Source organism: Acipenser ruthenus, chromosome 5 (genome assembly GCF_902713425.1).
Source record: "Acipenser ruthenus chromosome 5, fAciRut3.2 maternal haplotype, whole genome shotgun sequence".
NCBI classification, from domain to species: Eukaryota; Metazoa; Chordata; class Actinopteri; order Acipenseriformes; family Acipenseridae; genus Acipenser; species Acipenser ruthenus.
In genome coordinates this window covers 48,066,292-48,081,335 of record NC_081193.1, presented here as the reverse complement: position 1 = coordinate 48,081,335, position 15,044 = coordinate 48,066,292, and the positions used below count along the sequence as shown (strand labels likewise).

At 40.7% G+C, this 15,044-nt stretch overlaps 1 protein-coding gene across 2 annotated transcripts in view; it reads left to right on the top strand.

The window, feature by feature from the left end:
- The window catches only part of LOC117403271 (tyrosine-protein phosphatase non-receptor type 14-like), a 125,314-nt gene that overhangs the window by 51,050 nt on the left and 59,220 nt on the right, over positions 1-15,044 (top strand). For both annotated transcript variants that reach the window (XM_059024294.1, XM_034005299.3), the window contains one exon: positions 3,414-3,583. In XM_059024294.1, coding sequence (XP_058880277.1) covers positions 3,537-3,583 — 47 coding nt within the window. In that variant the 5' untranslated portion in view covers positions 3,414-3,536. The remainder of the gene's footprint in view (positions 1-3,413; positions 3,584-15,044) is intronic.

The window sequence follows — 15,044 nt, the reverse complement described above, 5'->3', positions numbered from 1 at the left end:
AAAGCGTGGAGTGGGGTGTACAATTATGCAATTTATGACCACTATTACAGATACTTCAGGAAGCAGTGACTCACTTACACAGTGACTCACTTACACTGAGCACGAAGCAAAATAGAATGCGTGTACAATATTTTTGTTCACAAAAACTCATTTTATAGATATTAACAGGTTTATCCAGTATTTTCCTTATGGAGAATGGAAACTCAGGTACTGGGGCAAGAGCCAGCATGTTACAACATAAAACAACCAATTGTGACCAATTGCAGAATACAGAACAATTTGAAGAGACATACAAATTTGAGGAAACAAATCGTCAAGGTTGCAAAAATTACCCTGAAGGGTTCAGTAATTAAATCTATAAAGGCTGATCACTGATTTAATTACTTTATAAAATATAAAGTCAATTAAAGTGTTTAGAACGTTTGAGCAGCTATGTGTTAATATTGGATCTGTGCCTTACTATCTTAGTGCTTTACATGCAAAAACAATAACAGTAAAACAAGTTTTTGGAGGAGTAACAATCAGAGGACTAGTTATTTCACCAATATTGATCATGAGTCTTAATTTGTGTTGCAGTTAGTTGTAAGTATTCTTGAAATGTATTCATTGCTATCCCCACAGTACATTGATGATATTGGCAAAATGAACATGTCTTTGTTATGGAAACCTGGTAGAAACAAGAAAACACCTAGAGGCCAAGAGCTGATTTATGTTCAGTTAATTTCCTTAATCCCTGACTCGTAAATGACGCATAAGGTGTGTGGTCTTGCTGTTAACAATCAAACTTGTGTCTTCAGCATAATTCTCTATAAAACAGCAAAGAGCATTTGATTCAGTGATCATGGCAAACAAGTGTTGTAAAAGTGTACCTTTACTGTTAAGGTTTGGATGAAAGTTCATATTTTACGCTAGCCTTTGTTTATGACCAGATACGGTTGTTTCTTGAAGCAGTTTGTTTAGTTCTAAACCAATAGATTCACACAGTACGTAGATAGAATAAGGAGTCAATTCCCTTCACATTGCTAAATGAAAAATATAAAGTGCATTTACATTATATATCTTGCAATCTTTTTTTTAGAAACAAAATTATATGTACAGGGAGATATTCTGCCATGGTTTGAGCCACTGGAATTGCATTGTAGTATGATGGTAGCATATACTGTATATTATATTGTGTCACCTATGTATTGGATTCAGCCGAGTCAACGCCCCGGTTTGAGCAACCCCCCCCCCCCCCCCCCCAACTTTTAGCTAAAAGTACAATTTTCACCATTAACTTCTGTTTTTTAATAACCATGCGCAAATACTGCCTGAGGGGAAAATATCACGACTCACATGAATAGAAAAAAACTGCCTATAAGTACTAGTTGCTCTGTGCATTAAATGATTCAGGTTCAGAGAACGAAGACTTGGCTGTTTCGGATCAGATAATAGACTCCGCTTTTTTGTTACACTTTTTTGTTGGGCAGCAGTGTGGAGTAGTGGTTAGTGCTCTGGACTCTTGACTGGAGGGTCATGGGTTCAATCCCCAGTGAGGGACACTGCTGCTGTACCCTTGAGCAAGGTACTTTACCTAGATTGCTCCAGTAAAAACCCAACTGTATAAATGGGTAATTGTATGTAAAAATAATGTGATATCTTGTAACAATTGTAAGTCGCCCTGGATAAGGGTGTCTGCTAATAAATAAATAATAATAATACACTAAATCCATATTATACAATCCATCAGCATGGGTGCCTGAAAACCTGGGTACCCATCGGGTTTTAAATCACCGACCCGAAACGGGTTTCTTTTTACTACTTGGGTTCAATTTATTAATTTGAGAATTTAAAGAAAATGTAGAAAATATGAGAATGCAGTTGTAAGTGCAGGTCTCTGGTCGGTGTAATAAAGACAATGTTAATAAGACCAGCTTTGTATTAAACCTTTTCTCAACTGACATGATATCAAGGTTTTACAGAAAACAATAACAGCAGCAAGTACACCTCAATAATAACAACTGCGGTGACTGTTCTTCTCAGGAACTAAATCGGAAAGAAAACAACATAACGTCCTGTTGGGTTTATGTCAGTCATAACATAAACCCATATAACCGTGTGGCTTCAATACCAAGCCCATAGTCAGTTATGAGGCACCCAAGGCACGGGCCTCAGATAAAATCATACTAATAATGATTTATTTAGGCTCTCTTACACGTTGTTTAGTTGTTTTGCCGCAAAATAAAATGTATTTCATCCCTCATGAGCATACATTAATTCCCAAGTCCCGCTGATATCTTAAAAAATGTTTACTGTCATTGCAGACTACAGTGACACCGTACAGCTCAGTTCATACTACTATAGCTAGTTAAACGTGTTCGAATAGCTTCGAAACAAGGATTATTGACTTTTCTTTACAAGGTGAGACAAAGTACTGTAATAATGTTGATTAAAGAAGTAGATATCAGCCTAATAATAAAGATTAATACATTCCGGTAGCCCGCAGTTTAGCGAACCCGGCTTATTATTCCAATGCTAAATCGCTAGTGGAAGTGGCTCGTAAACTGTTGTTTAGCGGACCCAGGTTATGCAGATTTTAACAATTCTAACAGTAGTTTAATTGTGAAAATTATTACGTCATGTTAGGTAATGGTTTGGGGGCATGCCCCTGATAGAAACTGTAACTTGCTGTGCAGTCACAAGTGCCTCTGTGATTTTTCATGGCTGGCTATGGCCCTGAATACGGTTATCTACAGTGATTGCGCAAATATAGTTTCTTCCCAAAAAGATAAAATAAGTAGCCTTTATTTAAAAATAAATAAACAGATAAATACAGTATTGTTAGCTGTGTTAATGAAGTAGATTAACAAAGAAAAAACATGCACTCCAAAATGTGTAGGTACAAAATTATATCAGTATGAGAAAAACATTACTCACACACTTAGAAAATATTAACTATTTTGTTTTGGGTTAAATAAAAAATATTTGTGCTTCCTCCTTTGAATGAAATATTTCCTTGGCAAAATCCATTTTCTCCTGCTTTGGTAAAGAAATTCCACACAAGGCTCCTTTGCTGGATGCCATGTTTTAAAACAACAACAGTGGAATATGGCACAAAGAATCACACAGCATGCAGTGCATTAACATTAATAACTGTATTCAAACTGAGACGTATTATTATTATTATAATTATTATTATTATTATTAATTTCAATGTTTCCTGTACTTAAAAAGGATACACAAGTCTACACATCCAAAGGGACTAAATTTATAAAATTACTCTTCATATCTTCATTTTGGTACCCAGATACAGCCGATTTTAGAGTTGATTTCTTTACCTACAAAACATTGCTAGCTTGTAATGATTGTCCTCTCCTTCCAGGCTATATATGAATGATTCTAATCTGTAGCTTGTTTTTTTCTTTGCTCTGCAGACACACTATTTTGGCTTGTGGTTCCACAGTAAAACACAGCTCCAGCGATGGGTGGAGTTGGAGAAAGCCTTGAAAAAGCAGCTGGACAAATTTGGCAACGAGCCTCTTCTGTTCTTTGGTGTAATGTTCTACGTGCCAAATGTTTCTAGACTTGAACAGGAGGTCACAAGGTGCGTATCCAATCAAGTGCTTTAATCATGAAAATGAAAACAAGGCAATAATAACACAGTACCTTTATAAGATTATATTGCAGCTTAAGCATTTATGGAAACAAAACATTGCCAATTCTTGGCAATACTCTGTGGAGTTATATTTCTAATGTTTTAAGCATCTCCGTAAGAGTGTAATTATGTAATTGTTATCCTGCTGCCACTGCTAGAACTGAAACCTAAGATTGCTGATATATAGTGGTCATGTAGTTTTCTGGTTTCTGGATGATCTTGCCTTCATACTTGGTACACAACTGTATTCCATGGTTCTTACCTTGTCTGATGAACTCTACACAGAGTGAATTCCTGGTTTCCATTTTGCTTGGGTCAGGAGAACAAACAGAACAGATCTCTAACCCAGCGATCATTGCAATATAGTCCTTTTTGGCACCAAAGTCGTTATCCTTCCCCCATAAAACCCAGCTCCAAATTTCTCCTGCGATTGCTTGGGTACGGACTCTGTATAGGTGATCACATTTGTGCGTTTTTGTTTCTAAGTGTATATGTGTATATATATATATATATATATATATATATATATATATCCCCTTTTCTCCTTATTCTCCATTCACTGGCTTTCAGCTAGTTATTTTTACTTTTCATAAATTCTTCTCTTTATTATTGTGTCTTCCCCATGCCCTCTGTACTTTGTGTGGTTCCCCACTATCACCGTCTTGCACTATGGATTTCTGTGTAATGTGTATTGAGAAGTCAGATACTCCAAGATTTCCATTACACAAGAGTAGATGTTAAAACTTCATGCTGATTTGAACTCGGCTGTGGAGACTTTAAACAACACTGCTCAGCCGACTCCTTCACAGGTCACGATGCCGCCTATGACCAGGGATCAATTTTTCCAGTGGATGGGGAAATTAAAAAATCTTAAACAGGCTCGACCTCCACAGCCTGTAACCCATTCGCCGGTTTCTGGTACTCCAACGCCGACAGATATGTACGGTCAGCATTACTCCGCGGAGGCGCCCCTAACTATGACGTGGAGAAGCATACAGAGGCTCCTGCACCAATCTATACAATTGCTGATGCTGTTTTGAGGAGGATCTGTTTTGAGGAGGATGAGAATGATGTCCTGAGAATGTAACACAATTTTTGTTCCTGGGTAGTAAGTGTTATTTCCTAATTGCTTATGCCTCAAAAGTATAGAAAATGGCTATTATTCCCCACAAACTTTGCTTTTGTGACCAGGACAGTGATATTTTGAAATTTACCTATTTCCATTGAGAAAACGGGCGAATTTGTGTCTTTTCGTTCACATAGTCAGAAAAAAACAACATATGAATCCAAATTAACATGTATTTCTACTAAAGTAATACAAAAATGACTACAAAAGATTTAGAAGTGAGTAGTTTTTTGAGATTTACGATTATACTGTAAATCACTTTCACGAATCAGCCCCCAAATGTAGTCTCCCTTCATGTTCTCATTATACTGTCCTTGGTAGCGATGTTCAAAGTCCAGTATATCCTGGTGGAAGCGCTCGCCTTGCTCCTCCGAGTACGTTCCCATGTTCTCCTTGAATTTATCAAGATGAGCATCAAGGATATGGACTTTGAGGGACATCCTACAGCCCATTGTGCCGTAGTTCTTCACCAGAGTCTCAACCAGCTCCACATAGTTTTCGGCCTTGTGATTGCCCAGGAAGCCCCGAACCACTGCGACAAAGCTGTTCCAAGCCGCTTTCTCCTTACTAGTGAGCTTCTTGGGGAATTCATTGCACTCCAGGATCTTCTTTATCTGTGGTCCGTCACCGGCTTTGACCTTTGCCTCAGACAGCTTAGGGAAGCAGTCTTGAAGGTACTTGAAGGCTGCTGACTCCTTATCTAGAGCTCTGACAAATTGTTTCATAAGGCCCAATTTGATGCAGTGCAGTGGTGGCATCAGCACCTTCCGGGGGTCCACCAGTGGCTCCCACTTGACGTTGTTCCTCCCCACAGAGAACTCGGTCCGCTGTGGCCAGTCCCGCCTGTGGTAGTGCGCCTTGGTGTCCCTGCTGTCCCAAAGGCAAAGATAGCAGGGAAACTTGGTAAAACCGCCTTGGAGACCCATCGGGAATGCCACCATTTTGAAGTCTCCTATGACCTTGATGCCATCTCAGAAAAATGCAGATATGTATTCACTTAGGCAGCTGGAACTAAACTGAACTGGTGGGCTTAAGGCCCCTGTATTTATACTACTATTTATATTACTGGAAAGTTCTAGAAAGTTCTAGAAGTTACTCCAAGTTTACTCAGCACTGAATCTATCTGGAATGTTCTGGAAAATAGGTAAATTTCAAAATATCACTGTCCTGGTCACAAAAGCAAAGTTTGTGGGGAATAATAGCCATTTTCTATACTTTTGAGGCATAAGCAATTAGGAAATAACACTTACTACCCAGGAACCGAAAAAAAAAAAATATTTGTTACACGGTGGAATCATCGATGCAAGGGACAAAATAGCCTTAGAAGGGTTCCCCTTCCACTAGGCGGTCTGGAAGCCCATTGGGGCTATATGGGAGAAATCTGCCTCCGCTGCACCATACCTCCCAATGGTAGATAAATTCTACAGAGTGCCGACCCACCACAAGGACCATCTGTTCAAACCACCTAAGCTATATACCATCCTAGCTACACCAGGTACGGCTACATCCTCCAGACCCTCAGCATCAGATCGTGCAGGCAAGAAGCTGGATACCTTCCTGAAAAATTGCTACATGGCCTCAACATGCGACATGCGTGTTAGCAATTACCAGTTGTATGTAGCAAAGTATCAAAACAAGCTGTAGGGTCAGTTGTCAGCTGCCCTAGAGACACCTACCCCAGGGAATATTGAACTGGCCATGCAGTTAGCTGAGCCAGGGCTGTAGCAATTGTGGTCGCTGCTGGCAAGACAATAACATCTGATCTGCAACAGAAAGCAGTTGGTGGTGACTTTCACCCCGGGTGAGTATGGGGCTGCCACTATCTCCAAATCCCCCTACACTTCATCTGCACACAGACGCCTCCTTATTAGGGTAGGAACACACTCGTCGGAGGCTGAGGTTCAGGACACCTAGGCACCAAGACAAAGACACCGCCACATAAATCATCTTGAGCTCCTGGCAATGTTTTTAGCACTGAGACACTTCAGCCCCGTTTTAAGAGGAAGAGAGACCAAAGTTTTTACCGACTACACCGAAGCAGTAAAATACATCAATCACCAGGGGGGGTACAGGGTCTTGGGAGTTTTGCCTCCTATCCATGAAGATCTGGAATTTGTGCAGAACACAGGACATTACAATCCAGGCAACTTATTTATCCGGATCCAAAAACAACATCACCTGTTCACTCAGCAGAGAGTTGACCCCCAATAAGTGGCAGATCTGCCCAGAGGTAGTACACTGGGTATTCAACACACTAGGTAAGCAGACCATAAGTAGACCTATTTGAGACAACAGAAAACACTCTTCTGCTCCCGGTTTCAGCAGGAAGCAGCCATATCAACAGATGGTCTGTCCATTTCACGGTCAAGAGGCCTAATGTATGCATACTCACCCCTGCCACTAATCCCATCAGTACTCAGGAAGGTAAGATGAGACAAAGCCAGGCTCATCTTGATAGCCCCTTTGTGGCCAAATCCTGGAAAATGGCAGAGCCTGGGCCCCTGCACCTATCAGTGAATCTCAATCTTCTGTCCCAGAGCAACGGGAAGATGCTACACCTCAATCCATCAGTATTACAATTATCTGCCTGGAGGTTGAACGGCAACTGTTAAAGAAACAAGAACTGTTGGAGCAAGTCCTTCTTGCATCAAGGAAACCTTCCACTTTCAGGCTTATACAGACAAATACAGACAATTTGTCCTCTGGTGCAAAATTCCTGCACCATACAGCTGAGTTTTTATCCTACCTCAGTCACCTGTTTCATAAGGGACTCTCTTTCCTCCATCAAGGTTCATATTGCTGCAATCTCCAGCATTTTACCTGGCTGGGAAGGTCATCCGGTAGGTTCTCGTCCTACGGTCTCTAGATTTATTAGGAGGATTAACCCTTTGCAGTCCATTTATTAAGTGTGTGTCAGGCGCGTCAGGTCCAATTTATTTTCACACGCGCAGTTAATTTTAGATGCACTGTTTAAAAGTATTTTTTTCCACAGTCAAATGGGTTTAAAAGGCCCTGCATATCAACAAAGCACTTACTAGGCATCTCCAGCCCCGCCCCACCCTTTCATTCGCTATAGCTTTCACATATGCTAAGAAATAAATAATAATAATAATAATAGTCGTACATACCGATCGATCATCTCCAGATCACTCGTTTTATCACCAAACCCCTCAATAATGTGATCCAAGTCATATTACTATAACATCTCAAAAAAGCTCTGCAAATGTCTGTGTTATTCTCTGTGCGCTGATTCAGTAACAGGCGGCTTGTTTCCTTATGGCCGCCCCTATCTGATGCCAGGGGCAAGTATGACTATTCATGAGATACGCCCTTTTTTTTCAGCTTGTCTCGGCTCCTGTCGCTCCCACTCGGCCATTGAATGGTTTTCTCAGCTTTTTTCCATCGAAAAAACAACTAGAAACCCGTTTTTTGCGTTTTTAAAAAAGGCCTCCAACTGTGCTTCACCCAACCTGATGCAGGCACCCCTTCATGGCACTGACTTGTTCGGAGTCACCGATCATGTAGGCTTTTTTTCCAGATAGTGGCACAATGAGGGAATGCCTTACATGCATGGCTGATAGAGAGGTCTTTAGAAAACACACCAGGGCTTCTCACAAAGGCAGAATAAACAGGAACAGTAGAGAAGCGTACAAAAATGCCTTCTGATAATTTTGCTGTTATGTAACTGGAACCAGTTGTCATTTTCTGCTGGGGTAGCTTATTTTCTTTTGCAGATCTCTTAAGGGAAAGATCTATTTCTCTCTTTCTGTGCTCCACGCTCTTCACTCTCCGTCTCTCTCTCTCTCTCCCACCCACTCTGGGCAGGTCAGGCTATACAAGGCCATTAATGGTTGCAGGGAAAACATGGAAGCACCAGCTCTTCCCCATCTGCTGGACGGCAACCAACTTCTGGTTGCACCATTTTTTCCTCTCTCTTGTTTTTTTTTCACCTGCAGTTCCGTGCTGGGTCAGTATGGGGCGGTATCCCCATCTAACACCATGTGTGGCTTAGCATCCCTGGCAAGGCTGATCTGCACCCTTGAAATAGACCTAAATCACAAATAAACGAAACACAGGAACAAATAAACAGTTTAAACAAATCACTACAAAACAAAACTCTTCAAGCATAAACAAACCAGCACCAAAAACTATGGCTATCAAGGTGCTTTCTTACTATTTTATTAATATTTTTTTCATTCTCTTTCTTGTTCTCTTTCTCTTTATCTTTCTCTGCTCCACGCTTTCCTACCCACACAAACATTAATTGTTATGCCTTTTATTCCATATGGCAAACAATCAAACTCGATGGCTGTATAAACGGTGACTCCAGGCTGTCCCTTCACCAAGATGTCCGCCAGCCATGAAAAACCTGTTTCAGGACTTCATTAAGAGTCGACAGGTTCTTGCTTTTCAACATAAACACTGCTTGGAGTGGCTATATTCACATCAGTTTTAAGATTCTGATGCGAGATGACATGTACATGCAGATGGCAAATTTGTCATACTTACTGTAGCCTGTTATGTCAACAAATGAGGACAATGATGTTCCATTTATACTAAGAAACTCAGACTTTGGACCCAACTTGTAAGCTTGAGTAAAATCATGGGGAAAATATGAATGTTTGCAGTAAACACAGTTAATATTAAGCAGTGAAATGCATTGATCTTGGGGCTCTTTCACATTTGGTTTGCTTTTGCAATTTATCGAACTTTTTTTTCAAGTGGAACAGAACAATTAACCTGTTATGGAATTTTATATCAATGCAATAGGATAATACTGTAAAATAATAATAATAATAATAATAATAATATATATATATATATATATATATATATATATATATATATATATATATATATATATATATATACTGTATGCCTATAGCATTCTTTCACTTGAGAATATATATATATATATATATATATATATATATATATATATATATATATATATATATATATATATATAATGCATCTTTTGCTGCTTTCTTCTGTGAGTTAGATTGCCGGTTCAGTTCAATAGAAAATAACTCTATAATTTATAATGTGCTTCACATTATTGTAAACTAGCCCTCAGTATGGTTCCAAAAATTCAAGCACAGTACCATGCTCAGTTTATTTGGACGTTTCACATTAACCTCGAAATGAACCACTAATGATTAAATAAAATACATATAAACATTATTTTCCCTGCCAAAAAGTTAATTGTACTGAGCTTCTTACTTTAAAGTAGAAATCTTGTATAAAGGGTACCAAAACTTGGGGGGCCTGATTGCTCTATATATAGTGTGAAACAAATAAGCTGGTGACCTGTGTGGTGTTACAGATGACAAAGCAACAGGCAGCTGCTAAGACTTGAATGGGGGTCTGTCTTCTGACAAATATGTAGGAATGTACCTCTGCTTTCGAGTTAATTGCACATGTGGTTGTGTGTTTTTTGGAAACGCACCCCACAAAGTAAACCATAAGGTGGCATTTGGTAGGTCTCCATTAATATGCTAATGTAAATAGTTGTTCTAAGGGAGGGGGGGGGGGGGGATTTAAGCAGAAGTAGCAAAGTGCTAACTCTATTAAACAGACAAAACAGTAGTACTTTTCTTACTTTTTGAAAATACAAAATGTGATTATTTATTTTCAGTTTTTAATGTACATAAATACAGCACACACTCAATTATCCAAACTCATTTTGCTACAAAGTTTGCTCCGATCTGATATGGCACTGTTTTGGATAAATCAAGCTTGAACAAGTAAATTCAATACAAATTAAAAATTGCAGCTTTGTAAAGATCTCTTTTTTTGCAAGGCCTGCAGCATGAGCCTAAGCCCTCAATCTGACCAGGTCTTCAGATTCATGTAGCCAAAATAGCTGTGGAATTCTTCCCCTTGCCAGAGTATAAACTTCAACGCTGCAGTTGGGTAGGAGGACAATCATGAGCGCTGTGAAGGAGTTTAAAAGAAGTATTTGTGTTGAGGCCCTTATGCGGCTGAAAATCTCGAAAGAATTTGGCATTCATTTCGGCGTAGGAAGATGCAAAATTCCTGTGCAGTGAAGTGTTATTGGTCTGGTTCTGTTTCTTATCTTTGGCACCCTCTGTGCCAGTCTGTTTCCTCAGCTATTCTGGAGGAAATCAAATCCAAATCTATGATATCCTATTGATGTTTGTTGCCTATTGATGTTTCCAGGCAGGCTCAATACTGGAAATGGATTGTGCACTGTGGTGCAAGATGACTTCAAAATTGAGACAAAGGACTTCTCTATTTTCCTCATGTTCTAAAATGGAGGTAACAAGGGTAAAGCACGAAATAAGTGTATGGTTAATGAAATTGAAAATCAATTGACCAGTTACTCATGCACCCTGTGGTGGTGTGTGGAAATGAGTACAGAGTCCTGGGGTTAGGTGCAATGCTGTTTTATTGGTGTCTACAGACACACACACTTATAACACAGTACAGTCCAAGTAGTTACACAGTGCACTCCAAGCACTTGCACACAAATGGCTGTGTTTCTGTTGGCGTCTTCTGTCCCAAATCAGCTCCGCAGCAGCAGTTCAATCTCCCTTGGCCAGTTCTGAATTCTCCTGGGAAAAGCAATTAGGTACAGTAAGACACCTTGGTTTGTTTACCTTTTTTATTAATTTCGCCTCACTCCCGCACCAAACTCCCCCTCCCCAAGATGGCCGCCGCAACCCGGCTCTATACCTACTGCATGCACCATCTTATTGAGGCCATGTCTGTCGGTCACCCCAGCGCCTCCGTCTGTCTGGAGGCCAGTTTTTCCACCCTCCATCTTCCTTCACCCTGTTACACACCCATACAACATTTACAGATAGAAATGATCATATCCGATCCTGTAACAAACAATACCTTTATTAACCTTATTGACTTTTGGTAGTGTCATTTACACATTCTGGTACAGAGGGAAACGGATCCTTGCAAATGTTATTATATGTCTAAGGTGTCACTAAGTTCAAGTAAAACAGAACAAGAAAGCAAGGTATTAATGTAATTATTGTAACATTTTTTCACAATATTGCTGATGAAAAGCAATTTGCATTTGTGTGCCTGCTTCTTTCATGCACTTTCAGTGAAAAAAAAGACTGAACTGTCAGATTGCTTTGGCATGTAGTGAAATAGTATGGTAAGAACTGTTTTTGGAATGCAGTTTTGTAAATTTCCAAATACTGTATTAAAGTGCTTTGTTATTAATACTGCACTTTTTTTGCAGTAATTTGTACAGATTTTCTTTCTATAGTATACATGGAGTACTCTACTTTGTGTTTAGCCACACTGCTGTACCTGAATGTGTCCATTTATAGTTCCCCCACTCCCTCTGAGATATGATATTTCCCCTGGAACTAATTAAATCGGATATGGTAGGTTCTACTGTAATTTATACTTGTATTAATGTCCATAGTACCAGTCCCAAGAATTTAAGCATTATTTAGTCCCCATGGAAATCTGCAGTCAAATTTGCCTAAAATCTGCAAAGAAAAAAGTGCTTTTTCTGCAAAGAACTTGTCTGAAAAAAATCTGAAACAAAACAGAACAAACATGTTTGCCATATTATATGGAAATCAAAGAAGAAAAAAACACATACAGTAAAGCAAAGAGAGTTCACTTTTTTAAAACTGTTACAGCACATAAATATAACATTTTTTAAAAAAGAAATTAACAGTGACAGGCAACACTGATTGGCATTTTTGTTTCTTTGACCAAGGCCACAATGTGAAAGTGCTACCATCACATCCACAAAACAGATGGGAAAGTAACTAAAGGTTTGCTGCCCCCTTCCTTTTTGAGCATTCATGTTACTACACCAAAAACTTGTGTATTTACATATATAATTAGAATGACCTGCAACATAGGGAGTACAAACAAGGTCCTAATTGTTTTTCTCTGACCTTTCACATAGGAGTAACAGAACAACGCTTCACTTTGAACTTGTGACTAAACTATGACATCCTTTTGTAAAATAATAATAATAATAATAATAATCTTATCTTATTTCGTTCTTCAGTAGCCACTGTTTGTCTATCCATGGCCATTGTCACGGTCTTCTGCTGTTTTAACAGAAGCTATGACAATGAGTTATTGGAAATACCGGACTTGCATTTTGCCGTTATATTCGGTGTTAATTTAGATTTGTTTCCAGAGCTCATCGGTGGCCTTATGAATCTCTCCATGGTTGAACTAAAGTTCGCACTGAAACCCCGCCATGCTTCTCACTATACAAATACAGTGTATGCATGCTAGTGACATGTACAGTAATAGTAGGGCGCAAATATTTTAGTTTTTGTTTTTTTGCAAAAATTTGAGAATTCTGCGAGAGAGCAAATTCCGTGATTTTTTTTCGCAATCGCAGAATCCTGGAGGGACTAATTGTTCACACATTTTTGCGTTGTTTTGCTGTAGAATAAAGGGATTGGACAAATGCATCTGTACAAATGGGTTGTCACCCACATGATTGATGTTAATTATGCAAATACTATGTGTAAGTATTCTGTAATCTGTAAAAATAAAACTGCATCTCCCTAGTGCAAATCAGTTTCAGTCACAATCAACAAAACGTTAGGTTACTTACCGTAAACCTGGTTCCCTGAAAGAGAAGACGACCACCAACCAATACTTTTGGGATATGCCTGCCTTAGGTAGGTATTTGCTGCGCATTTTATGTCAGAGCTGTATAGGCCCCTCCGTGGAGTGACGTCCTCGGTCCCACCTGCTGAGGGAATAAGTAGTCGCTCCGTGGAGCTCACTTCCTCTTTTGCATCGAACCCACAAATGCGAGTGATGCGACCTCACAAGGTTTGGTCGTCATCTTCTATTTTCAGAGAACAAGGGTTATGGTAAGTAACCTAACATTCCCTTTCGATTCGAAGACGACCACCAACCAATACTTTTGGGAAAGTATACCGGAGCTGTCGCGAGGGAGCGTGAGCGGACAGCATACGAGGGACGCCTCACTACCGCCAACGGCCATCCTCCTAGGTGGGGGTAGACCGGCATTATTGTACGCAGTCATTACTGTGTCCACAATCCAGTGGGCCAGTCGCTGCATCGAGAGGGCTTGAATCAGGGTCCTTTTACCATAGCAAAACGAAGAGCTGGTCAGACTGACGCAGCGCTTTCGTCCTATCTACATAACCTCTCAATGCCCTCACTGGGCAGAGGGAATTCAGTTTCCTATCCTCGGAATCAAAGGGAGGGGAATGGAAGGCCTCTAGTTCCACTGATTGGTTCAAGTGGAAAGCCGTAATCACCTTAGGTAGGAATGCAGAGTTTGTGTGCAATGATAGCCTGTTTCCATTGTCCCAAACACACATACACGAACTGTGCACAGACAGAGGCTGCAGCTCACTGACCCGCTTAGCAGAGGTGATGGCCAAAAAAAGGCTGTCTTCATAGAGAGATATTTCAGCTCTATGGAATGTATAGGCTCAAATGGGGCCTTAGTGAGATCCGGCCATCCAGACCACTCGGGCAGGATGTCCTTTCTAGGGGTATGCATCTACCGAGCACCCTTAGAAAACGGGTCACCCAAATATGGGCTCTCGGGGATACTGAGTCTATGGGGACGTGACATGCAGATATAGCTACCAGATACACTTTCAGCGTAGAGAGGAACCTGCCCGCCTCTAGCAAATCTTGCAGAAACTGTAAAATAATTGCTATGGGACAGTAGATCGGGTCATGACCTCTGGCCATACACCACTTTTAAAATACCTCCACTTGGAAGCATGTAGTGCTGTTGTGGAGGAAGCCCTATCGTTCTGCAGTGTACTAACGACCGCATCTGAGAGCCCTGGGACAGACGGTCCCGTTCAGGGGCCAGACCCACAGCTGGAGTCTGCCTGGTTCTGGGTGCTAGAGGGCGCCTTGCGTCTGACTGAGGAGATCCTTGCACAGCAGGATCCAGGGTTGGCCCTGCAACAGCTGGCAAAGGTTTAAAAACCAGATTTTCCTGGGCCATCTGGGGGCCACCAGGAGAGCTGTCGCTTTTTCTCTCCTGACCTTCTCGAGGAAGGCAGGGATCAGCGGTATTGGCGGAAAAGCGTACAAAAGAGCTTTGGGCCATTCGTTGGCTAGTGCACTGCTCAGAACTCCAGCATATTTATGTGCAGGTATGCCCAGCGGCCTGTCCAGGACCCGCTGACTCCTCTGCCTGCCCAGACTGCACCTCAACCCAGGTTGGATGCATCTGTCGTCACCACTTGATGGTTGTGTATCACTCCATCCTTACGCCTTCGCTCAGGTGAGAGACTTGCCTCCACCAGCGTAGGGCTT